At 33.9% G+C, this 27,819-nt stretch overlaps 1 protein-coding gene and 1 non-coding gene across 8 annotated transcripts in view; one reads left to right on the top strand and one right to left on the bottom strand.

Annotated features, from left to right (window-relative positions):
- DOCK4 (dedicator of cytokinesis 4) overlaps nt 1-27,819 on the top strand; it is a 500,144-nt gene that overhangs the window by 334,804 nt on the left and 137,521 nt on the right. For all 7 annotated transcript variants that reach the window (XM_031938825.1, XM_031938828.1, XM_031938827.1 and 4 more), the window contains exons 17-23: nt 1,717-1,873; nt 7,058-7,155; nt 7,279-7,362; nt 7,529-7,629; nt 14,234-14,315; nt 15,625-15,795; nt 17,744-17,936. In XM_031938825.1, the coding sequence (XP_031794685.1) occupies nt 1,717-1,873; nt 7,058-7,155; nt 7,279-7,362; nt 7,529-7,629; nt 14,234-14,315; nt 15,625-15,795; nt 17,744-17,936 (886 nt within the window). The remainder of the gene's footprint in view (nt 1-1,716; nt 1,874-7,057; nt 7,156-7,278; nt 7,363-7,528; nt 7,630-14,233; nt 14,316-15,624; nt 15,796-17,743; nt 17,937-27,819) is intronic.
- LOC111721115 lies at nt 1,031-1,137 on the bottom strand. Its single transcript, XR_002770472.1, has one exon. It is a non-coding gene; the product is annotated as a U6 spliceosomal RNA (small nuclear RNA).

Here is a 27,819-nt window from a genome sequence, read left to right as displayed (position 1 = left end):
CATCTGAAAGAATTCTATTATCATTTACAGAATCATGAATGTAGTTTCTACAACTAATAGAAAAGAGAGTTTGGCTGTAGAAATACCCAAATTAGAATTGTTTTAAAATTTATTTAAACCAGAACAGTTATTCTGAATGTGTCTCTTGCCCCTTAGTCATTTGCCTTTGTAGTTTGAAAGTAAGAGGAGAATTTTTGGAGGTAGTTTATCATATTTTAATCAAAAAATGTTTTCTTTTGTGGGGGGGAGAAAGTTCCTAATATGTAATGTTCTGAGCACAGTTTTTGAAACTAAATGAAAGATTTAATGTTCATATGAGCTGATTAAATTAATTAATTTTTTTCTGGACTTTTAAAAATATTTTTTCCATGTAAAACTGAGTTCTAGATTCTCTTTCTTTTTTCCTTCCATTTGTTCCATTAAAGTTATGTAAAAAATGTCTATAAAAGTTATGTTATGAAGGAAAACCGATTCCCCTTCTGATCTCCCTCAAGAAAAATGAAATATGCTTCAATTTTTATTCAGTAGCAATCAGTTCTTTTTCTGGGAATGGATAGCATTTTTCATCATAAGTCCTTCAGAGTAGTCGTAGATCATTTCTGAGAACAGCAAAGTCATTCACAGCTGATCATCCACAACATTGCTGTTATTTTGTACACCGTTTCACTTTGCATAAGCTCATGGAGAACTTTCCAGGTTTTTCTGAGAGAATTTTGCTCATCATTTCTTATAGAACAGTAGCATGATGAAATTAATTTTAAAACATACACAAATGTTTCAAAGACATTTAGGAGATTTCATACTTAAACTGGTGTTGATTCTGTTGTGACTGAATGTTTTCAAAGCAGTTTTAATCTACACACAGATGTTCTCTTCTTATAAAGTAATTGGGCCTCATTTAGGAACGAGACTCTTTACAAGACTGTAAAATTTACACTTCAAATCATTTAAGTTTTTTCTTTTTATATTCAACTCTATTTTCAGCTCTAAATTCTCTCCCTTCAACCTCTGTCTGCCCCCCATTGAGAAAACACATAAAAAATATTTCACAAATTTTCATGTCATCCTCACACGGAGCACATGATTTTCTCTGTATTGTTTAAAATTTAGTAAATGTATTGCCTGTTTGGGGATGACCAGCTGTAAATGACTTTGTTATTCTCAGTAGTACAATCATACCTATTCTGAAGGACTTATGACAAAAAAATCCTATCTATATCTAGAGAAGGAACTGATTGTATCTGAATACAAATTGAAGCATTCTCTATTACTCTCTCTTTATTTTTAATTTCATTTTTCTCAAGAATTTTTATTTTTATTGGGGTGGGAGATCCATGTTTCCTTTCACAACTTGACTGTTATGGAAATGTTTTGCATGTGATTTCTTAATTGTAAGTAGGAGTAAGGGAGAGAACCCAGAACTCAAAAATCTTAAAAAAGAAAAAATATGAAAAAAAAATTTGTTTTGAATGTAATTGGCAAAAAATATTAAATAAATAAAAATTTTAAAAAAGAAAATGTATTGCTAGAGCAAGTACAAATCACTGAACTTTCACCAAGCCAATCAGAAGAATTTTCATGAATCTTTTATGCAAATTGTTGAAGTCATGATAAAACAAGCTGAACTTTTTTGTTTGGTTCTTTTTTTTTTTTTTAAGGCAAATGTCATTTGAAGTTTTATGTTGAAAAAAAATTATTTGATTTCTTTTTAAACAGTGTGAAGAAAATACAAATCTTCAGGATTCTAGTCGCTACCTCAGACTTCCCTTTTCCAAGGCCAGTCTCCTTGGGACCAATAATCAAGCAATAAAGGCCACTAAAGAATCTTTTTGGATCACATCTTTCCTCTGTTCCACTAAACTTACACAGAATGGTAGGTGGGTTCTTTGAAAGCTATGTGTTCCAATGAACTTATAAATGAAATTTTCCAAACAAATGTTGAAATATTTAAGGATTTTGCACTAGAAAATCTGGTTGCTCCTTTTGTCTGTGTCTTTTTTAATAAGATGGAAACAACTGGGACTCAATGATGCATTGGATGTACACAATTTAAAAATGGCTCTAAAATTAGCTCAACATTGGAAACTAAATTGGAAACCCTCAGAATAAGTCATCAAAACCCAGCTGCTTCAATACAAGAGAGAACAAAGGAAGCACCACCTTAATCTGTTGTTTTATGATTCCTTATCCAGTGCTTATTACATGCTTCTCAATAAAAAGCTGTTTTTTTTTTAATTAGATGGATATTGCTTTTCTGTTCTAACATTACTTTTTATGTCATTGATTGTTTAGCAAGTTATGATTAATAAAGCAAGCCCATCTTTTTGGTAGATCATTATGGAAACAATGTCTGTACACAAGTTGGTAAATGATTTTTTTTTTTAGCTTTTCATGTTTGGCTTGTATCTTGAATGTCAGACTAATAAGGCAGATTCATTAAGTTGACAAAACAACCCACATATTATAAGATATGGTTTCTCAAAAAATAACTCCCATGTACAAGTATTAGTATTTTTTCTTTGATCTTTTTCCTGTTCCATGACCCATCAATTATAATAAAAAAAGCTTCATGTATTTGAAGGGTTGGAGGGTGAGGGGGATAAATTTAAATGCTACAGTATTGAACAACTTCAAATTTCCTTTTTCTTTCAGTGAAGAATATAAGTATACATGTTGAATTCTCGATAGTTTCTACATTTTTTATTAGTTTCTCTCCAGATCTGCTGCATGTTTTATTTTCACTGAACATGAAAAGTGTCTTCTGTCTCTCTCAATTCATCAGCAATTTACAATGTTCAAGAGTTACTTGGAGTCCAGAGAACTGATGTGTTATATAACTCTGGGTCAGAGAGAGAACTTGAATACAGGTCTTGCTAAATCTAAGGCTGATCCTTTATCTAAGATGCCATGGTGTCTTTCAGGATTTATTACCAGTTAACTAAAGTCTCTATTGGTATAACTTTGTAAAGAAGTGCAAAACATTTTCTATCCCTCATGAATTTTTATGAGGGCCATTAGTCTGTCCGTGGGAAGGTTATAGAGTGAAATCACCTTTTTATATACTTCAATCCATCAAAGGATATCTGTTCATCTTTTGTAAATTAGACATATGTCTGTCCCTTAGACTGAGTTGGCATTTTAATTTGCACCACCTCCCCCAGTAAAGTATTAAAAAGTACCTTTAATCAGAATATTGATGATTTTTAGAAATATCTCTATCATAAATGAGTTAGGATTATATATGATTATTTCTAAGATAAAGATATTAGTGTTAATACTTTAGATAGCTTCTAACCACCAAGGACTAATAATTAACAACTATATTTTATAAGAGGAAAATAGTATTTACAGGTATATGTAAATATGACACAGGATATATGGGGTTGTATTGAATGTCTGCCTTTGTCAAGGCTGTCCATTTTTAGTACAATTGAAACCTTACAAATTCTAAATTATCATTTTTACTTTAATTAAATTTGTCTATTTAAAAAGACATCCAGGAGGCAACTAGGTGGAACAGTGGATAGAGCAGTAGCCCTGAAGTCAGGAGGACCTGATTTCAAATCTGGCCTCAGACACTTAACAGTTCCTAGCTGTGTGACCCTGGGCAAGTCACTTAACCCCAATTGCCTCAGGGAAATAAATTTAGACATCCATCTAGCTGAATATGTTTTGAATACAAGAAGGGAGGAGGAAGATGATATCAAAGAATGTATACCCTATTGCCATTTTTTTGGTTTAGTTTAATGCCATGTAAATGATAGGAATGGGAATAGTGTTAGCATGAAACAACTTTATGTTTAATTCTACTGTTTGGGAAATAAATTAATCTTATTTACAATAATAAACAACCAAAAAGACATCTTATTAAACATTTTTTATGTCACTGTACTAGATGTAACGAGAAATAGAAAGATAACTGAAATATCCTTCTAACTCATGATTTAATTCCCCAGATGATTTTTGCAGGAACTGGGTTGAGAACAGAATGAATCATTGGAGGAGAGGGGATCCTGTCACTTTCAGGGTTTTGAGGTTTATCTGTCAATTGATGACAGTCAGCATGTACACAAATAACTATTATGCAAAATAAGACAGAAATGAATGCTTTTAGTCATGAAGATTTTCCAATAAATGTAATAGCTTGGCACTATTATAGCTTAGTGGTGTTTCAAGAGACTTTTGGTTTTTGTTCTTCCAGCAAGTAGTTAACATCCCTATAGCATTTATCCATTTGAAAAGCACTTAACATAAACTATATCCTTTGATTTGTATGACAACTCTCTGAGGTGCTGTTACAATCCCTGTTTTTACAAATGAGGTTAAAATAGATTAAAGTGATTTGTCCCTGGTTACTTAGCATTTAATGTCTTAAACTGAATTTGAACCCAAGCCTTCCTGATTCCAAGGCTAGAATTGTTTTGCCACTTCATGGCCTAGATTATAAATGAAGATTGTAAGCACCTTGTATGCATGAAAAAGCATTTATCAGTACTTTCTATGTTTAAAGCATTATGCGAAGCAGTGAGGATATAAATCAAAAACTAAAATAGACATTACTCTAAGGAAGAAAAAGAGGAGGATGGGAATAAGCATTTATATAGCACCTACTGTGTGCCACATTCTAATGGAGAAGACTATGTGTAGAAGGTATAATGGATTCATTATAATTTTTCCCTATGCTGTCTAGTACGTATTACAGTGAAAGTATTAATATTGACTGAATTGAACTTAATTTCAAATTTGGAGTGATAGACTATGATATCTGGATCACTGATATCCTGTGATAGAGTCACATTTTTAATATTTTTAAATATTGGCTTAGGTGCAAGTCTCATATACTCTGCACATGTGACGTAAAATAATTGCATTTTAAAAAAAAATTCTGCTTGATTGAACATTTTGCTAGCTACCTTCTTTATTGTGATATGGTGGAAAGAGACTTGAGTTCATGTCCTGGGCCCAACATTTACTAAGCATCCTTTCCTTATCTGTAAACAGACGGAACAGGGCTAGATTATTTTCTTTCTTTTTAAAAAAAAAAATCTTTTTATTATCTATTTGTCAAACACAAATATTTTAGCATACAAAGAGCAGAAAAGGGAATAATATAAAACTATGAGCTTCTTTTTCTATGACTGTTTTATCATATACTAGATTTAGCACAGTAGGAACAAAACTGTCCTGTTAGTATTCCTTCATGAATTTGCTTTTGTATTTTTTTAAGTCTTATTAATAATTTTTTTCTTGCATCATTATGATTATTCTCCAATTTGCCCTTCTGTTTAGCTCCCCTCCCCCCATCCCAGATTTTCTCTCTCTTTTTTTTTTTTTTTTTTTCTGTTTTTAGAGCCTATGAATTTGTGATCATTGCCTTTTTAGGCATCCCTGGTACATTTAACAACTTTTGACATCTGATTTATATTCCTGTAAGACACAGTGTATCACAGATCAGCCTTTCCACTCATCCTTCCAATGTTACCCTTATAACCATCATAATAAACAAGTATCTGTTATTGCTGTGTGCCAGTCTTTGCCTGGCCCATGTCCCACCTACATGGAACATCTTTCACAGAATGTCCAAGCTGTGTAGGACAATCTTTGACTGATAAAGAGGTGCTAGTAGTATATACAAGGCATAAAGGAAAAAGAAAAGAGAGAGAATAGTTCAAAGGGGCTGACTAAAGAAAGAAAAATAAAAGAATATGAAGAATATGACAACGTGGAATAATTATTTTTTAACAGCATACTTAGCAGCCAGAAATGGGGTCAAATTTAGAAGGCACTATAAAGGGAATGGAAGGAAAAAGTAGAGTACTAGAAAAACAAATAGATCACTTTGGTAATGTTAGCTCTGTGTGTATATCATGAAAATATAAAATACTTGAAATATGATGACTAATTTGTAATTATTAGGATAGTTTTAGCTCAAAATTCCAGGATTGTTAATTCAGACATGGGCTTTGAGAATCTAGCTCATAACTGTGGAATTACAGAACACTCATAAACCTCTTCTTTGAAATATAGTAATGTAGTGAATGAATGTTGGTCCAATTCTATTGTTTCCCTAGGGGATTTTTGCTTCTCTTTCTCTGAGAGGGTATTAAATTTATAGCCTTTCAATCCATTGCGAAGTTGTACATGTTTTCTCTTTTTCCATGTAACTACTTGAGATGGTGTCTATTTCCTGTGACTTTTCCTTGAAATATTTGTTTTTTATCTTTTCTGTTCACTACATGTAATTACCTATTTAATCTTAATTACTTCTTTAGGTTCCCCTTTCTCCCCCATTTCCTTAGCGATATCTTTCTGGCTCTCAAGGAATCCCTATTAGATTTCTTCTGAAACAAATACTTTGAAGTAAATCTCTCACTTATATGTAGGTTTTATTTTTGAATCCTCACAAATCCCTTATGCATGCTCTGTGAACCTTTCTATTTTTGTTGAATGCTAAAACATTTTCCACCCTGCCTTCCATGATGGTTGAAAGATCATCTAGTTATTCGGTATTATTTCCATCTCTATTGTGCACTGTGCATTCATATTAAATCTCAGATATGTTGTATGTATATGTATGCATGCACATGTGGTATGTGCGTATTTATGTTTTAAACTTCTGAGTTAATGTTACCTACCACCAACTTGTCTTATTAACATCAGAGAGGGCCAGAAAATAAGGGAAAAAATTATTCACTCATTAATGGAAGAATTGTAGCAATAGAATTGTCTGGAACCCACTGTAGTCTAGATCTCCAAGAACTGACTTTCTCACTTTGACAAGGTTAGAACTGTACCTGCTCCCTACACAAACACAGGTGTGGTCAGTGAATTGATGTGCGTGATGGTGAGGATCATTTCCACTAAATGATATTTATTGGTTATTTGGTTCTTGCCACAAAGAGTCTGGTCCTAAAAAGGGATGTATTAACAGACTTCCAGTTAGACTTGGCAACATTATCACATTGGTTTCTGTGTTTGGGTGTGGATTTTGGTGGTTTCAGTTGGAGAGGAGAAGTTCTCCTGTGTCAATTTCTCTTTTTTTGTTGTTTTTGCATAGGAGATATGCTCGATCTTCTAAAATGGAGAACTCATCCAGACAAGATAACAGGCTGCCTCTCCAAAATAAAAGAAATTGATGGCTCAGAGATAGTAAAGGTAAACTTTTTTTCCCTATCTTTTGAAGAAATTCAGAGAAAAAAGTATCTGTGAAAAGGGCATGGAAGGAACCAAAAAGGACAAAATAACATTTTATTAATTTCATTTTTATCTGCAAAACAGTTTCTACAAGATACTCTGGATACCTTATTTGGAATTTTAGATGAAAATTCTCAAAAATATGGGTCAAAGGTGTTTGATTCTTTGGTGAGTATAAAAATTTTCCTTAATTACATATTAATAAATTTGCCTCCCAGTCATGACTATTATGAAAGCATTGTAGAAATGTGAAATTAAGAACATAATAGTTCAATTACAGGCATCAAAAGGAACTTGATTTGCATCAATTTAATGAAGCTCAATTTTCTTTCAGGTTCACATAATAAACTTACTGCAAGATAGCAAATTTCATCATTTCAAACCTGTAATGGATACTTACATTGAAAGTCATTTTGCTGGGGCACTTGCATACAGGTAAGGTCTTTTATCTTTTAATTGGTTGAAAACATCCCTTTTTTAGTCCTTCTAAGCAACATTAGCTGTATGGAGGTAAATTTATAAGGTATTATAGGAAAAAATGATGGGTAACATGTAATATTCTCAAAGTCTGAGTCTAATTTAAAACAACTTGAAAAAATCTGGTTGCATCTTATTTCAATTCCCAAGGAAAAAATAGCTTCTGAAATTTTCATCTTGAACTAAAACATTAAAAGCTTTTCTCTTTTAATTTTTCATTTGTCATCTTACAATGTAAGGTGAGAATTTACATTTATTTTCAGTTTTATAATACTGACTAACTTTTAGAGGAAAAACAAGCTTCTCTCCCATATCTGCTTAAGTAAATTTGGTAGTTGTAAGGGCTATTTCTTGCTCCTTTTCATTCAGTTAGAACTTATGGTACAATAAAATAGATGCCACAGAAAAATTATGTCTTGGCTAACTTCTGCCCCTTATTTGCTCACTGGATAATTGCTATCATGTAGCAAATGCCTTCCTTCTTCAATATCTAGCATAGCCCTTTACCCACAAAATCACAAATGTTAGGGCTGAATGCTACCTTAAAGATCATTTAGTCCAAACTTTTACCATTTTACAGATGAGGAAACTGACCCTATGAGAAGTAACACGATTAACCTGAGGCATAATGTAGCTAATATGGAAAATCTGGGGCTCAAATGTAGGCCTTTTGACTCAATAGAACAGTGCTTATTTGACTTTTAATACAATTCAAAACTTTACTTTCAGTGTTGTTATTCAAATTTTTTTTTAGTCATGTGCAAACCTTAATGATCTCCTTTGGGGTGTTCTGTGCAGAGCTAATTGACTGGTTTGTCATTTCCTTCACTAACTCATTTTGCAGAAGAAAAAACTGAGATAAACAGGGTTAAATGTTTTGCCCTCACATATTTATGAAGTGTGTGAGACTAGATTTGAATTTGGGGAGATAAGTTTTCCTAACTTTAGGGCTTGTACTGTGGCACACATTAACTACCTAAGAGATGTGCAGCAAAACTAAAATTCTTAATTATCAGGTCTTTGCTTTACCTACCCTACTACAGAAGATTAGTTATAGATTAGAAGTCATTATCTTGTATTCAAAATTTGACATTCATCAGTTCAAGTGAAAGGGAAAAAGAAAGAAAGGAAAGAACATAGGAATGAAAAAGAAAGAGAGAGATAGGAAATCAGTAAGGAAAGAAAGAAGGGGGGAAAAGAAAATAGGGAGTAATTCTTAGACTGACCTTCTTAGCTCTGCCTGAGTACAGCTTTAAGACATGCATCCATCTGATCTAGACTTTATCTGTTTCTTCCCAATTTCTTCAGTGTACACATACACTGCAAGTTCAAATTATGCATCAAAATAACATTCAGAATGTTTTGTTTTTATTGTGCTGCCTTATGAATATACAGCACATTATGCTTCCAAACAGAATAATACACATTGGAAATGGGAATACTCTGACACATGAGTACCTTTGTTTAGCCATTTCCTGGCTTATGTGTTGAAATTTACTCCTCTGCTGTTTACATGAGGCAGGTTATTTTTGTGTCTAATTGAATCGATGGGCAATGGCTTGCTTCCCTGTCAGTGTGATTTTATGCCCAGGATGAAATGCAGCAGCGTCAGGGAGAGGTCAGTGCTGTTCTCACAGCTCTACCTGCCTGCCTAAGCACAAATTAGAATTGGAATTTAGAGAGCAGGAGGGTAATTAGCCACATTTCAGATTAGCTAAGGAGGTAGTGGGCCAATCATTTCTAACTAGACAAAGTACCATGGAATCTTGTGAGACTGTGGCTGGTCAGGGCAACCTGTTATATCTTGTCTTTAAAATAGCCCTTTTAGCATCTGTCTAGTCTATGGACATTTCCATTTATTCACTCCTCACTGAGAGGGAAGAGACTGATCTTTTTTAAATGACTTTGTGATCTATATATTGATAGAAATATTGATCAAGAAGAAAAAATATGGGATTGGGGGTCAAAGGGCCCAAGTTCAACTTCTGACTCTTCTGCCTTAACCTGTGTTATCTTCAGAAAGCTACTGAAATGATTTGGGTCACCATTTCCTTATATGTAGAATGAAGGAATTGGATTAGTATATTCTTGCGGCCCCTTCTTTAAATCTATAAGCCTGTGAGTCTCCTCACTCAAGGTAAAAATACTAATTTTGAGAAATCTTAATAAAATGGAATTATGTCTTCTGTCAAAATTGTATCCTTGGATAAAACATTTTGATTCTATAGAAATTAACTTTGTTCAGCACTATTAGAATTCTATGATAAAGAATGAAAGCACTCTTTAGCATCAAGTCCAATATTCCTGTAAATATTGAGATGTGTTTACATAAAGCCACAGAGAAAATAAAAGCATTTGGGAAATATGATGTCCTTTATACAGGACCTCATGTACACAAATATACATACACACTTAGGGTCTCTAGATTTCACTATTAATCTTACATAGTTTCTAAGGTACATCTCTTTTTAGATTGCATCCTAGGACTGAACCAGATATGAGGCTGTCCATCACATTTTTCTTTCAGAAGTTATCTCTTTAATTGTTAAATCAAAGTGAAATGCATGCTCCTAAGGCATTTAATTGGTCCTTTCAGTAAATATTAGGAAAGTATGTAGCCAGGGAATATAAAGGAAGACTTCAGGAGTACTTATAATTTGAACTAATCTTTAAAGAATGGGTAAAATTTTTATCAAATTTACACACAAAGGAGCTTTTCCAGGCATAAGAAATTAAATGAGCCCAGGTTTGAAGGCAGAGATCAAAACTTATGAATTACTCCTTACTTTAAATTCAACTTGATAAACATTCATTAATTCCTATCTGTGTAAGATATTACAAAACAAAAATAAGAAACTCAAGGAGCTTATATTACCACTGGGTACAAAGTATATACACAAATAAATATAAGTTAATTTAAAGAGAGGAGAAAAATCTTAACAAGATGAGCAAAGAATTTCAAATAGGAGAGAAGGAGCTGGTCCCTGAAGGTAACTAAGCTTTTAAGAAGCAGAGATGAGGTAGAAGAACATTCCATTTATAGGAAACAGCCTGCTCAATAACAGAGATAGGAGGTAGACGACTGCGTTTGGTCAACAGCCAATCTGTCTGGGACACATGGTATGAAGGGAAGCTTTTTAAAATAACTCCATAAAGGTAATTTGGAGACAGTTGGTAGAGAGTTTTAATTCAGAACAGAGACATTGGTATCCCAGATGTTGTAGGGAGCCATTGAAGAATCTCGTGCAGATGGATAACAGTGAGACCTTTTCTTTGGGAAAAACTTTGGCAATGATATGAAGGATGGATTGGAGAGGGGAGAAATCAGAAGGAAAGAAACTATTATAGCATTGTAATAGACCGAAAGAGAAGTGATGGGGGTTGAACTAGGAGTAGAGCCAGTGTTGAAAAATGGGGATATATGGTATATATTGGTATATATAAGAGAAAAAAAAATCAATAATGACATCTAGGTTAGAAACCTGGTTAACGAGAAGGATTATGGTAGCCTCCAGAGAGATACAGAAGTTTGAAGACTGTATTTTTAATTGAGATATTTGAGAAGAGATGTTCAAAGGTATAATATCTCCAGGAAGAGGGGATGAAATGTACTGAATGATATAGAGAATTGAGAGGAGGGAGTTTGCTAAAAGATAGCAAGAAAGAGTTGTTGTGGAATTGGTGGTGAAGTCCAAGGAATATATTCTTGGCCTAGTATTTTGGTATGGGATGGGAGATGAGGCAGAGAAGAGAAAAGAGGTTTCTCTCTTGGAAAGGTCGACCACAGATGTTGGTAGATCTGGAAAAAACCAGTTTTCCATGAAGTCTATGAAATAGAAAATGAGAGAGAAGTTTATTCCATTAGATAAAATGAAGTGTGTTAATGATAGACCAGAAGGATCCAACTAGTGAAGTGGAACTGAAAAATAGAGGAGAATGGGGAATCTGGAGAGATGAGTTTGAGATAGAGGGGCCTGATTCAATAGTAGCTAAGGAAGGAAGGAGTTTTAACTTTGGCATATGCTGTAAGAAAAAATGGGACTTTGTTACCCATAGGTAGAATGAAATAGCAGATGACTGAAGATTCTACCCTCTGGGATCTTGAGATTATGGAGAAAAGGATCAATTTGTTTGTTTGTTTGTTTTTTTCATCTGCCAGGAAAAGAAAGTAGTGTCAATAAAAAGACTGGTTACTAAAACCTAGTAATTACACTTCTAGAGGTATGATTTTACTCAGTGCCAGTTCTTTTGCATTATCCCCAATGGCAGTTTAATTTCTTAGGCTTCCACCAGCTCCACAATATTTAGGATAGGTCCCCCACAGAATGGCTAACCCATATTGAAGGTACTATGTGCAACTATATCCCTAAAATTTTAATTTATGAGTCGTCACTGATAGTTTTACCTTTAATAGACAGCCAGAGGGCACAGTTGGCTCAAAGAAAGGCATAGTAATGAAAGTACCATGAAATCTTCCATTTCTATTTCCAAAGTGAGAAGAATGATCACACCTAAAGGCCATAAGCAGAGAGGTCTACATGTAGGGACTATGTATGCCCAAGGACAACATACCGTACCCCCATGTGGAAGATGCACTTGGCTCTAGGGTCAGGCCTGTCATAGGAGGCCTTAGGACAGGGTCCTGGCAACAAGAGTCCTGAGAGCTTAGTCCTCAAAGATTATAAGACTAGTTGTTTGGGCTTTTCCATTTTGTTTTGTTTTGTTTTTTGTTGGTTTTGATTATCTCAAATGACTCAGTGAATTATAAAAATAAATAATGTCTTCATATGTGGGAACAGGTTCCCTAGCAAAGAAGATACCAAATTCATCCCCTGAGCACTTACCAGTAATGAAGGACTTTTAATATTATTACAATGACACAGGGCAGAATAATTGCAGAATCCATAAGTCTCAGAGCATGGAGACTCCAAAAATCTTTTCATGAGAATGGCCAAAGATCTAGAGCTGGAGTGAACCTTAAAGGTCTGACTCTCATTTTTATAAATTAGTAAACAGACCCCAAAAGGACAAGTGATTTGGCTAAAGTTTTACAGATGATAGGATTGGGAATCATATTCAAGTTCTTGGCAAACAAATCTAACATTTTTTTTCTTCCCTGTGTCACTATCATTGTTTTATAAACAATGCTTTTAAAAAAAATTCAAAATTAAAGGCATACATTCTCCAATTGATAAATGGTCAAAGGATATGAACAGACAACTTTCAGATGAAGAAATTGAAACCATTTGTAGCCACATGAAAAGGCGTTCCAAATCAGTGTTGATTAGAGAAATGCAAATTAATTAATTAAGACAACTCTGAGATACTACTACACACCTATCAGATAGGCTAAGATGACAGGAAAAGATAATGACGAATGTTGGAGAGAATATGGGAAAACTGGGACACTGATACATTATTGGTAGAACTGTGAACAGATCCAACCATTCTGTAGTTTGGAACTATGCTCAAAAAGTTATTAAACTGTGCATACCTTTTGCTCTAGCAGTGTTTCTACTGGGATTATATCCCAAAGAGATCTTAAAGGGAAAGGGACCCATATGTGCAAGAATGTTTGTGGCAGCCCTCTTTGTAGTGGCAAGAAACTGGAAACTGAATGGATGCCCATCATTTGGAGAATGGCTGAATAAATTTGATATATGAATGTTATGGGATATTATTGTTATATAAGAAATGACCAGCAGGATGATTTTAGAGAGGCTTAGAGAGGCCTACATGAACTGATGCTAAGTGAAATGAGCAGAACCAGGAGATAATTATATATGGTAACTATAAGACTTTATGACGATCAGTTCTGATGGACGTGGTTCTCTTCAACAATGACATGATTCAAACAAGTTCCACTTGTTCAGTTATGAAGAGAGCCATGTATATGCAGAGAGAGAAATGTGGAAACAGAATGTGGAACACAACATAGCATTCTCACTCTGTTTTTTGCTTGCATTTTGTTTTCTTTCTCAATTTTTCTTTTTCTTCCTTCTTGATCTGGTTTTTCTTGTGCAGCAAGATAACTGTATAAATATGTATAAATATATTGGATTTAACATGTATTTCAACATATTAACATGTATTGGACTAACTGCCAACTAGGGGAGGGATGGGGGGGAAGGAGAGGATAATTTGGAACAAAAGATTTTGCAAGGGTCAATGTTGGAAAAATTACCCATGCATATGCTTGGTAAATAAAAAGCCTTAATAAAAAAAATTAATGTCATAAAGAAAATCTGTATTTTGGGGAAGAGGGGAAAAACTAAGGTAGAGTTTTTTCTCTGTATCTTTAGCAGAAATGATGACATTGCAGAGTTGTATAGGGGAAATTGGGGTGATTACTCATTGGTAACATGACAGATCTAAAATTAAGGATCTATTAAGGCCTGTAATTATCCAAAGTCATCTATTAATGATATTACTGACAAGAAAAGAAGCCTTCCAACAATCACAATAGGTGTTTAATTTGGGTATTTGACTTGTACATTTATTATTAATTATTATGAGAGTTAGAAAAAAATACATGCATTGAATATTTTCCCTCTATTTTTAGAGATCTTATTAAAGTTCTTAAATGGTATGTGGACAGAATAACAGAAGCAGAACGACAGGAGCACATCCAGGAAGTTCTAAAGGTAAATATATCACTACTAGCAAAATCCTTAAACAAAACTTTCTCCTTTGTGGAAAGGGATTGGTGGCGATTAATAAAGTTCATGTTCATGTCATTTAACTTTGGGATTTTAAAATTATGGCTCTGCCCAAGCTAAGAATTTTAAATATTTCTTGAGCTTTTATTTCATCATACTTTTCCCAGAATATATGGATTATTTTGGATTAGTGCGAAGGAAGAATTTTAAAAAGTGGTGATGTTCATATATAATACAGAAACATAATAAGATCCTATTTCTTCACTCATGGTACCCACATCCTCTTCTGGAACCATATTGAAATCATTATACTCAGAATTTTCACATCAAATAGAATAAATTAATGAAGATAAAGAGGGTCAAAAGATCTGTGATTATTAGTCAGTCTCTTAGAATATCTACATATAAACTCACACAGCTCACTTATTAATTCTGCATCTTTGTTCTTACTTAGAAGCATATTGGGAAAATCCTTTTAAAAAATAAATATAATCTTAAAAGTTATCTGGTTATCCAAAAAAAAAATATTCCAAATTAAGACAAGGTAGTATTGCTATTTATATCTTGCTGTCTAATATTAGAAAGTAAGATCAAAGGGCATTAACATTTTGTAAAGTAATTACTGTGCAGCATTACTAAATTACTTTAGGAGTGTTGAACAAAAGGCCCCTATCTTAAATTAAATAAAAATGTAATGAAAACAAAATCATTTATGGGAGGTTAACTTTTCTTTGTTAAATATATTCCAGATTAATGTTCATGTTATCCTCTTTTGATGTTCACATTTCCAAATAAAATTCAATTGAAGAAATGGGTTTTCCAATAACAATAGCTGATACTTCCTTAGAGCTTTAAAGTTTACAAAGCGTTTTTTGTATACCCATTCATTTGAGTCTCAGAGCAGCCCTTTGAAGTCAGTACTGCAAATATCACCATTTTATTGATGAAGAAATAATGACTGAGAGAACTTAAGTGTGCATGTCAGAAGACAGCAAACTAATTCAGACTCCATATTCAGCATTCCATTCACTCTGCCAGGCTGAGTCATATATAGTGTTTCTGGGAAACATTTTTTAATCTCATCAGGGTGTTGGGGAAAGTCCTTTCTGAAATGACAAGGTTCAAAATATCTATTAGGTCTTAAATTTTAGAACAAGGTTTATAAATGTCCACCCTTAATTCATTTAAATAACTTTTGAACAGTCTCTTGCGGAATAAGAGCTGTACCATTTGTTAAGATGCCCAAGTTTCTTTTTGATCTAAGTTTTTTTATTTTTATTTCCTTCAATTTTAGGCACAGGAATATATTTTTAAGTATATAGTTCAATCTCGAAGACTGTTTTCTCTTGCCACTGGTGGTCAAAATGAAGAAGAATTTCGATGCTGCATTCAAGAGCTCCTTATGTCAGTACGATTTTTCCTTTCCCAAGAAAGCAAAGGTTCTGGAGCTTTATCTCAGTCACAGGTAATTTTTGTCAACTGCTGAATAGGGAGAAAAGGTATTTGCAATTTATTTTACATAGAAACTTAAATGAGCTTCAGCTTTATAGATGTACCTATCATGATTTAAAATAGGGTTTTTTTTTTCATTCCATCAATCCTAAATAGCAGAACTTGATTGCTTATTTTCAACTTTTTTTTCTATCTGAATTGAAAAGATATTGAGTAGCATTAGCACTGTTTCCAGTTGCCTAAAAGAATATTGGTAGCTGGACAGCCTATTTCTTTCTTTCTTTCTTCTTCTTTTCCTCCTCCTCCTTCTCCTCCTCTTCCTCTTTCTACTCCTCCTTCTCCTCCTCCTTCCTTCTTCTTTTTCTTTCTTCTTCTCCTCTTTGTTTTTTTTTTTGTTTTTGTTTTTGTTTTTTGTTTTGTTTTTTGTTTTTTTTTTTTTTTTTTTTTTTTGCTGAGGCAAGGGGTTAAGTGACTTGCCCAGGGCCAGACAGCTAGGAAGTCTTAAGTGTCTGAGTTCACATTCAAACTTGGGTCTTCCTGACTTCAGGGCTGGTGTTCTATCCACTGAGCCACCTAGCTGCTCCTTGAACCAGCCTATTTCTATCATTGTTGTGGTAGGAATTTCACCAGAGTCAATATAGTTTATTTTCTGGAAACCCCAAACTGCTTTTTCATCTCCTGACCTCCAGCCATAGCTTATATGGGCCAAGGGCCAAACTGCATCTTATAGTACTTATATACTGCCTAACTATCTAGGGGGCAGATTACAATTACTGGCAGACAGCTTGATGGCAAACTTCAAAAGGAGGTACACAAGTTTAGGGGAGTGGTGGAAAAGTCCCAGACTAGTCCAACCAGGTGAGAAATGAGGCATTTCTGAGCTGAGCTCTCTCCTTGCACAGAGGTCTGGAGTTTAGGGTCCTATCCTCCAATCTGAAGGGAAGAAACAGTTGGAACTCTGCCTCTTTTTCTAGCTTTAAAATCAGTTCTTGTAGATTGTAAGCTGATGATATGCTGGAGAGCTTAAGTATTAAGAATAAGTATACCTGAATAGGTTACCCAAGTTTATTATGTTTCTGGACTATTTTTGTGGGAGGTAGTTCACTAACTCTTAAAGGAAGTATAATAATGCCTTACATTTATATGGAGGTCTAAGTGCTTTCATATGTATTATCTCATTTCTTCATAACTGATTCTTCAGGGAGGCAGAGTAAGTACTAGGAATTGAGATGTTAGTATAGTTTTTCCTTCTACATTGTGTAGAGGAATGGCACCCTGAGATCTGGAAAATCCATATAAACTCTTTTAGTCCTCCCCTCCTAGCAGTGAAGAAGTCTATATTATTAATGATATTAAAAATAAAAAATATGTTAATATTATACAATGCTATGCGTCTGTTTTATGAATTTCTAAACTTTCTGTAACATTTGCTGACCTTCATGTGACATCCTGGGTCTTGTACAAAATTCTCCCCAAATTCTCATTTAATTTTCTATGCTGACTCTCAAAATATTGAAACCACAGTGAGGAAAGTTGAGATGTGGAGGGGATTGCTTCTTATCCCAAGTCACACCTCTAGTCAATGGCAGAGCTGAAACTAGAAATTAGATCCCCTGCCTTGTGGATTGATGTTTTTCCCATATCCCAGTGCTGCCCCCTGCTGATACTGTTTTCCCAACTATTCTACAGCTATTGGTAAGTTTCCCAAATTTCCCAGTTCTTTTGATGCTCTAGCAAATACTTTGTAAAAAAAAAATAAATAAATAAATAAACAACAGATAATTTTATCTCTTCCTTTTAGGGTGCTCTACACTTTCTCTAATCACTCCCTGCCCCCGCATTTAAAAATACTTAAGCTAATCCACCAGAACACTGAGATTTTGAAACTCATTTCACATGGCAATTTGAGGTTAATTTTAATTCTTTTCCCTTCCTCTTCCATTTATTTTTATTTTTTTAAGGCTGTGTTCCTGAGCTCCTTCCCGGCAGTGTATTCTGAGCTGTTGAAACTCTTTGATGTTCGTGAGGTAGCAAACTTAGTGCATGATACTCTGGGCAGTCTGCCAACAATCATGCATGTGGATGACTCTCTTCAAGCTGTGAAACTTCAGTGTATTGGAAAAACAGTGGAAAGCCAGCTATATACCAACCCTGGTAGGATGATAGCACTCTTGGGTGAAAAAAACTCTCTAGAATACTTATCATGTCTTGAATTTACAGGTCAGCAGGAACCTATGAAAACATTCTGAAAATCCCAGTTCATAAAAGGATCATTGATATGGAACATCAAAGCTAAATTTTTTAATCTATGCTAAAACCGTGAGTGGCAAAATTTCTGTGTCCTAAAAGAATAAATCCTAATGAAGACTTCATGAACTCTAAGCACAATTGCTTTATTCTGGGTTTATATGACAAACTTGCAGATTTGTGTTTAAAACCTTATTTTTAACCTTAAATATGGAATCAGTAAAGATTTTTTTTCAAATCTTATGGGGAAAAGAATAGGAAACTGGTATAATAAAAGACATCAGTAAAATACAAAAAAAGAAAATGAATAAGGACTTTTTTGTTTCATTTTTTTCCTAAAAATCAGAGTTTGGGGGCTAATTCCATGAAAACAAATTTCTTCCTAGGAATTTTTGCTGTTGTTGTTCAGGATGTTTGGGATCCTAGATATCTGGCAGTTTTTTGGTATCAATTTAACCATTTTGATAAATGTGGCATATGGCTGGATTAGTCATACAAATAATTGGTGTTATCTCTTGACCATGAGTTGAGCTATTGCTTGTTATTTTGTAGACTGGGTACTGATGAGATGCTAGTGACTATTAAATCCTTTGTGTGTGACTGTGTACCATTCCGTGTTTGATCCACAGGATGGCCGAAGCAAGTTGGCAAGGAGACAAACAGGACTAAACAAGCATATAAACAGTACTTTTGAGGAAAGATAATATGAGAGATGATTTCTGAAATAGTTCCAGGAATGTTTTCCTATTCTACTAACAGATTATAATAGTTCCTCTTGAGACCAAAATAACATTAAACCAAGACATTTGTTCTAGTGACTTGCAGACCACATATATACACACACACACACACATACAAGCACCTCCTGTGTACAGAACATTAGGCCCCCCCAGTCAAGATTTTTCTAAGAGGTAACCTATACATAATCTTTAGAGAATTTACTGTCTGATGATACAGACAATTTCTGCCTGAAGTTGTTACCATTTAAATTTTGAAATGTAATCTGGTATCCTAACTGGAGAGAATTAAAAGTTCTTAAAAAGAGTAGGAAAAATTAGTAATGTACTAGGGATACAGAATGACATATATATTCTCTGACATGGGCAAAGTAGTGGTTTTTTTTTTTTTTAAACTCCTGGACTATACATATTTGTTACAAAGGAGGGCTTCATTCTGGGGATGGGATGCAGTGGGAAGGCTAGAGGAAAGGAATAAACTATTAGTCACCTATTATAGGTCAGGAACTGTGCTAGAAGGTGCTTTATAAATATTATCTCATTTGATTCTCACACCAGTCCTAGGAGGTATGTTCTTTTGTTATCCATGTTTTACAAAGGAGAAAATATAGGGTAGGCTAGTGGGACACAGTAAATTGACTCACTGGCAAAAGCAGCATCAACAAGATATTTTTTAAAAAGAAAAATAGGGAACAGGAATAAATTAGAACAAAGTCATTACCACTTTGTTGGATTTTGTATTATATATATGTGCATCTATATGTAATGTATGTGACTGTCTCTCTCCATATACATAAACACATATATACATGTAGATACTTAAAAAAAACTTCTTTTCAAAGATGATTCAACCTTGTTTAATTTTAAATTGACATATGCAATATACATGACTCTGTCTCTCTCTGTATATATAAACAAACACATATACATATAAACTTTAAAAACTTTTTTTCCAAAGATAATTCAACCTTGTTTAATTTTAAACAAATATAAAAATAAGAGAAAATCCAAGTTTAGCAAAATTCTTACATAGCACTGATATACCAGTATTGAAGGCTAGATTTGAATTGAGATCTCTTGCCTCTAAATTTGACAGTAGCCAACTGTGACCCCTCTAGCTAAATTGTAAAGGGAAGATGGAGTTCATTATTAAGTCTCTCTGTTTTATCAGTAAAGTAATTGATGAGCTAAGGATGGTGAGAGAAGAGATTTGAAGTATATCTGTGAGAAATGGAATAGAGTATCGATTAGGGATGAATAAAAGGATTACCATGCTGTGCTAGAGACCTAGTAGAGATTAGGTTGATTTCTGAAGGCAGCAGGAAACATGTCTCATTTTCTTTTTCTTTTTGCTTTCTTTTTCTTACTTACCTTTCCTTTCCCTCTTCTAAGTTCCCTCCTTCCTCTACCCTTTTCTCTATCCATTGTAAAGACAAGAAATATGATCCCTCTTTACATTAGAAGACCAGCATAAGACATTTCCACATTAGCCATGTTTCAAAAAAGCAAATAAAAGAAATAAAAAAAGCTTTATCTGTACTTTGAGTCCATCAGTTCTCAATCTGGATGCATCCAGCATTTTAAGTCCTTTAGCATCTTAAGTCCTTTGCAGTTACAGTGGATCAATGTATGGATCAGAATGACCAAGTCTTTCACAATTACACTTATATTTTTAAATAAATTCTTTATCACCACTTTCATATGCTTCATACATGGAAATGTTGGTGTTTGTTGATTTCTAATTTCACAAGGAAAAAGAAAATTAATTTAAAAACATAGAAATAATCTAGGGAAAAAGTCAGCAAGAAAAGCTTACATTGAAACAGTTGGGACTCAGAACCACCATCAGAGAAATTTGCAAGTGGCAGATTGGAACAGAGATGAGACTCATCAACTGGAGCAATACAGTCAGTCTTCTCTCAGTGGAGAGTGAAGCTGGCCTCTCTCTCATGAAGTTTATGTTCAGTACACAGGCCCTAACAAGTAAGAAGAATCCAAATAATACCTCCAGGAAGGAAGAAATAGTGGTTAGGGGTTACATATTTGGAGGTACAGATTAGGTTGGTTTCTGAAGGCAGCAGGAAACATGTCTCATTTTCTTTTTCTTTTTGCTTTCCTTTCTTACTTACCTTTCCTTTCCCTCTTCCAAGTTCCCTCCTTCCTGTATCCTCTTCTCTATCCATTGTAAAGACAAGAAATATGATTCCATTTTACATTATTTTATAGCTGAAATAGTTAAACAAGACCATAGAAATCGAGCGATAAGGAAGGTTCATAAATCATATCGTTCAGTCCTCAAAACATGTATTATATATTTATAGATAGATAGATAGATAGATAGATAGATAGAGCTCGGGGTCAGACCCCTAGACTTACCTTAAAAAATTAATCATGGGATATCAGCTCCATTTGCCTTCAAACCCTGATTGGACGAATTCCCTTTAGGACTGAAAGAGCTCTTCCTTCTCAAGCTGATGGTCCTTAGAGGATATTAACCTGATAACGTGGAGGACCCTTTCTGATATAGTCTTTTGTCCTGACTCTACTTGCTTCTTCTCACCTTAGGACTCCTGACACCAGCATTCATTTTCCTCAGTAACTGCCTCCTCTACCACCTGCCTTATTTTAGTTTTCCCTTGGCCCATGCTCTTCTTTGTCCTTCTGCCTACTTGACTTACCTTCGCTTGCTCATACCCTGGTCCATTTCTGGCTTCCATATTGTCCACCTTAACTGAACTTAGCTGAATAGACTCCCTCCTTTTTGGCTGAATGCTTAACTTTTCTCACTCTCAGGGAGTCTTCATCTCACTCTCACTCCCCATCGTGCTAATTCTTAGTCACTTAGTAGCTGGCCAAATCCACTATCAATCAAAGCAGACTTTTGCTAGGAATACTATGGTTGTCTCACTTACCTTAAACTCCATCTTATACAAGGTAGGGGAGCATCAGAGATGTCTCAACCAACATATCCAGATTATAGTGCACAAACCATTGTCCACTTCTTCTGATTCATGTGAGAGCAGAAGAATGTCAGGTCCTTCTTGAAGGACAGGAGTTATTTGATATTTGTGTCTTCAGTACCTGGCATATGGTAGGTGTTTAATGGATGCCATTTGAAGGGTATACAGATATTATAGCTGGGAGGGAAGGGAAAGGAATTTGAAATATATCTGTTTCTCTTTGAAATTTGGGGTAGGAAATTGAAACACTGAGAGTCATTAGGTGAAGTTTTCCTCTCTAAATCAATTTAAAGTTTGTCATCATCTTAAAAGAGAAAAGAAAGTGAATGGCTGGCTACAGAGATGGTATCAAGAGCAGGATTTAGCTTTGTGGAACAATAATTTGTTACACTATAATGATGAATTGAGTTCCTAGCTAGAGTAAAAAAAAAATGGATTTTAGGAAAGCTAAGAAGAATGTTCTTGGCAGGAGATTGGAGCTGATTAAGAGCAAATTTGACCAAAGACTACATATATATATATATATATATATATATATATATATATATACCAAAAGTAGATAATGCAACATGTATAACAGAGGAGAACCAGAATTGTGGGCAACAGACCTAGTCTTTCTCAGGTTAAAATAAAAGAAAAAACATCTAGGAACACATGTATATGGCTTCAGATGTCCTTTTAGGACAGTTTTATAATTTGTATTAGGAAGATATGATTCATCTCTTCCATCTGGCCCAACACTCTAATAAACTCATAAAAAATATCTTTTAGGTCTCTTTTTCCTCATTTAAATGATCTCCATCATGCTTCTGCTCTTGGAGTCATGGATTTCCAGAGAGCTGCAAACTTGGGGGGAAAAATCAACTATATGAGTTCAGAATGTGGGAAACATTAATACTTTACAATCCAACTAAACTGGCCTTTTCTTTGATCTTTATACATTGTGCTTCTTTTTCAGCCTTGGTGATATTGCCCATGCCTAAAATATATTTATTTTTCACCTTTAGTTATTAGAATCCCACACTTTCTTTAAGATGCAGCTCAAATACCACTTTCCAGCTGGTGTTCCAAAAGTCTTAGTGTAATTTAAAGTTTCTAATAAAATGTACATATTTAAACACAACTTTACAAAAATATACATATGTAAAAGTATATCTACATGTACATGTACCTACAATAATTTTTTTATCTTGTTACATATTTATAAAAATTTTTCAATAGTATTTTATTTTCCCAAATACATATAAGATAGTTTTCAATCTTCATTTTTGTAAGACTTTGTATTCCAAATTTTTCTCCCTCCCTTCCTTACCTCTTACTTCCCCAAGGCAGCAAGCAATCTGATACAGATTAAATATGTGCAATTCTTTTAAGCATATTTCCATATTTGTCATGTTGTACAAGAAAAATCAGACCAAAAAGGAAAAGACTGTGAGAAACAAACACACAAACAAAAGGTGAAAATATTATGCTTTGATTCATATTCAGTCTCCATAGTTATCTATCTGGATGGCATTTTCCATTGCCATTCCTAAGTCTATTGGAATTGCCTTGAATCCCCACATTGTAAGGGCCCAGTCCATCATAATTGATCATCACATAATCTTGTTATTACTGTTTCCAATGTTGTCTTGATCCTATTCAATTCATTTGGCATCAGTTTATGCAAGTCTTTTCAGATTTTTCTGAAATCAGCCTGCTCATCATTTTTTATTGAACAATAATATTTCATTATTTTCACAAACCATCATTTATTCAGCCATTCCCCAACTGATGGGCATCCACTCAATTTCCAGTTTCTTGCCACTACAAAAAGAGCTGCTGCAAACATTTTTGCATGTGTGGCTCCTTTTTTCTCTTTTAGAAACTCTTTAGGAACTTTGCTGGATCAAAAGGTATGCATAGTTTTATAGCCCTTTGGGAATAGTTTCAAATTATTCTCTGTAATGGTTAAATCATTTACAATTCCACCAACAGTACATTGGTGTCCTAGTTTTCCCATATTCCCTCCAATATTTGTTATTATCTTTCCTTAACAATTTAGCCAGTCTGAGAGATATGAAGTGGTACTTCAGAATTGTTTAAATTTGTATTTTTCTAATCAATAGTGATTTGGAGCATTTTTTATATGGTTAGAAATGGCTTCAATTTCTTCATCTGAGCATTGTCTAATTATATCCTTTGGCCATTTATTATTTGGGGGAAAATGTAAATTTTTTGAGAGTAGGAATTGTCTTTTTTTTTTTGGGGGGGGGGTCTTATCCCCTGTACTTATCATAGTGTCTGGCATATGGACTGCTATGTAGCAGTACATACAACAGTTAGTAATATTAGTTACTTATAAATGAAAAATAGTCAAACAGTATGAGATGAACCACTCCCCCCAGTAAATGGTAATATGATATTAAGCCATCTTAATTGTGAAGGAAAGTAGTATTCTCCATATTATTATATGGAAGAGGGATTAGATTTATTCTGCTTAACATCTACAGGGAAAAACAGAACTAATGTGTAAAAAAGTTATAGAGAGTCAAAATTTATCTCAAAATAAATAGGAAAGAAGTAGTTGAATGACTAGTGGATTAAGGTTGGAATCAAGAAAACCTGGGTTCATGTCCTGCCTCTAAGATGTATGGGATGTAAGAATTATGGACAATTCACTTAACATCTTAGTGACCTCTAAGTTTCTCTCCAAGACTCTTAAGTGTCACAGAAATTACTGATCTGTGTTGATAGTTTCCACATTAGAACTTCCCACACCAATGAAATTATATACATACATACAACATACATACATACATTATAGAATGATGATGATAGTAACAAATTTCATAAATATTAAAATTGTCCAAAAATTTAACAGGCTGCATTGGGAGGGAGTGAATTTCCTCTCATGGAAGTCTTCAAATAGAAGCTGAGTGACTGTAATGGGGATTTGTGTTACAAGTAGGGATTGGGTCAGATGATTTCAAAGGTCTCTTTTTTACCTCTGAGTGTAATTGCCTGGTGAATAGGTAATTAAAACAAAGGAGTTAGATAGTCTTGTGGGTTATTTTACCCTGGCCACTGTAGAAACAAATTAATTCCTATACTCTACAATTAGATGCCATTATATAGGAATGGTTAGAGTTCTGGGTCTGGAGTTAAGACTAGAGTTCAAAACCAGCCTCATTCTCTTACTAAATTAAGTCACTTTACTTCTACGTCTCAGTAAAATGATAGAAATAACAATCATAATACTTATTCCCCAATGTGGTTTTGATGATAAATGACATAATATTTATTAAATGCTATAAATCTGAAAGCACTATAGAAATACATCCAACCTCCTCATGTTACAAATGAAAAAACCAAGGCCTAAAATTAAAACAATTTTCCCAAGTTTACATTAGGAATAATAATAATAAGGAAGTCCAAATTTTCAGCATAACTTCACTGCTTCTTTTTATAATATAATAATGCAAATGTCTACCAGCTCTATTTTCTTTCTTCCTTGCACAATACTAGACAACCACTGACAAATTCTTTACTCACTCAGTATTTTCAGTGTTATTTCTAAGCAAAATCTGTTATAAATTAATTAAATTATAGCTTAGCTCCTGTCAGCTATATCTTACATCGACAGTTTGATAATTAGATTTTAAAGAGGCATTGTAGTATGAAGCTTTAACAAGACACTATAGAATTGTCATTCACGTTTAATCATTGCTTTTTTTTAAGGTTGCTTTTTTTGTTGTTGTTCATCTCATTCATTTCATTTGTATCTTGTTAAATTCAGGTCCACAAAGCAGGTCCATAGATCATTGTCTAGATTTTGATTTTTGTCCAAATTTCCAATCATTTCCCCTGTCACTCCTACACTACAAAATAAATAGGTAGATATTTGTAGATGGTTTAAGAATTTCTGGAAATTTTATCTCTCTCCTTTGAGATAAACCCAGAGGATAACTGGGCATTAGAGAAAGCCAGAAAAGCCTTAGGCACCCAGATAAAGGGCTGCAAAACTTAATGTTTTAAATCTTGAAGTTAATCTCAGCATTTACAGGCTTTAAGGAAATTGCCAGGTTCAGCCTGGTGACTTGAAAGCTTTGGTAATAGCAATCAAGAAAATATTGAAAGAGATTGGTTAGTAGTGTGGGCAGAGAGATGATCAAGGAGGAGGTTATGATAACCCAGCCAAGAAAGGATAAGGGCCCGAAACAGGGCAATGATGCTTGAAATAGCAAGGAGACAGATATTAGACTCACAACCTCTACAAGATCAATCTGTTTGAACTACGATCCTCACATTTATTTCTGTTTTGCTTTGCACTGCTTGATGCTTGGTGATTACTTAACTATCTACAGGTACAACTAAGCTATTTTCTTAAGTAAAAGTCCTATGTGTCTGTTCAACTTTTGGATAATTGAATGACTGATCAAGCTAATACACAGAAAAGTAGACATAAGGATTCACTATACATACTAAACATATGTTATTGATAAGAAGCTTGCACTAAAAAAAAAAAATAATAATAAATTCTAAAGCCTAAAAGGTCCTATTGGGTTTTTTTAATCCTCCCAGTGGGAAAAAAATTCCTAAAAAAGTATAAAAAGGGTTTTATTGTTTTGAGCCAATAAAGCTACCAATCCTTACTACCAGGTTATGTTGCTTTCTTTGAGACTGCAGTAAATTTCTCTAAAGGTTATGTTGAAAGTACATTTCAGAGTTACTTCCCATAAATTAATGGGCTCCCCTGGTTCTATGCCATAACATGCCAGAAGGATCTTTGGTGGGTGGTATCTATTATTCTGGCAACAGCTTTGAAAATAAAGGCTTACTGCATTTCAAGGGTGCTTAATAGCTTTTCTTCCTGAGAACTGTAGTTAAGGTGCAATTTATATTGATTTTTATTGCAGTAAGAGCTATAGAGTTTCATTTGCACTTCCAAAACTGATCTGGTTTAAAACTTTGCTGCTAACCAGATGTGAGCTAAAGAAGCTGATAAGCCTTAAAGCAGTCCATGCCAGATATACTCCAGCTGCTTCCTGAATTTTGCTGAGCATAACAGCTAGGAATAATCTTATGTAACAATGTGTATTGTGTTGAATATAACAATGATAATTATGCTTTAAAGTGTATATTGACAAACATTTTTCCATGTTGGCCATAAAATATAAGAAAGTATAGAGAGAATGCTGTGTAATTGTAGTGATCAGGATTAGTCTTACACAAAAGTGGTGAAAATCTAACTTTTGCTCTTTACTGCAGTGAGGGGGCAGGGTAGGGATGCTTAGGGAATATTGCACATATTGTCAAGCATGAGTGATTTTTTTTTTATCATTCTTTTTAACTTTTCTTTGAAAGGATTGCTGGCAAAATGGAAAAAAATGTATTTAAAAACAAAGGTGATATTAAAGACAAAAGATAATTTAGAATGTAGACATATATATATATATATATATACACACAAATGTATATATATATGTGTGTGTGTGTGTATCATTATGTATATGCAAATATATGCATCTTAAAGAATGCACATTTTCCATTGGTCAGAAAATAAGCTTTAACTAAAAGCAATTAATATATAATATAATATTATATATTATAATATATAAATTAACTTGCAAACCCCTATTATTTCATCTGCATACTTTCTCCTTATCATCAATCCACTTCATATCATACCAACTTCTGTCTGATTGGGCTCTGCCAGATTAGGAAAATTGTTTCAGGGCTGCTGTATTATCTTCAACTAGGTAGAATCTTGAAAGCATTTACCAAAAACTTATCTTCAGTCCAAGTTCCTGGATTATTTTAAGAATTTTCCCACATAATAGTGAAAGTGTTGTCAAACTCATATGTTAACTCTCTTGCCTAAACTGAAATAGCTAGTCATGTGTATGCTCCAAATTATATTCATTTTTTTTTCCTTAGGGAAGACAAAATAAGGCCAAAACAAAGTAGAATATCCCATGCATTTCTCCATGCATTTCTGAGTCTGCTCATAGAAGCTATAAAATCACAGTGAATAAGTGTCAGTACTTTACTTCTTCATAAATAGGTTCATTTATTTCTTATTAAGGTTCTTCATCCTGTGAACTGGTTGTA

Source organism: Sarcophilus harrisii, chromosome 5 (assembly GCF_902635505.1).
Source record: "Sarcophilus harrisii chromosome 5, mSarHar1.11, whole genome shotgun sequence".
Lineage (NCBI taxonomy): Eukaryota > Metazoa > Chordata > Mammalia > Dasyuromorphia > Dasyuridae > Sarcophilus > Sarcophilus harrisii.
This window is presented reverse-complemented; position numbering and strand designations above follow the sequence as displayed.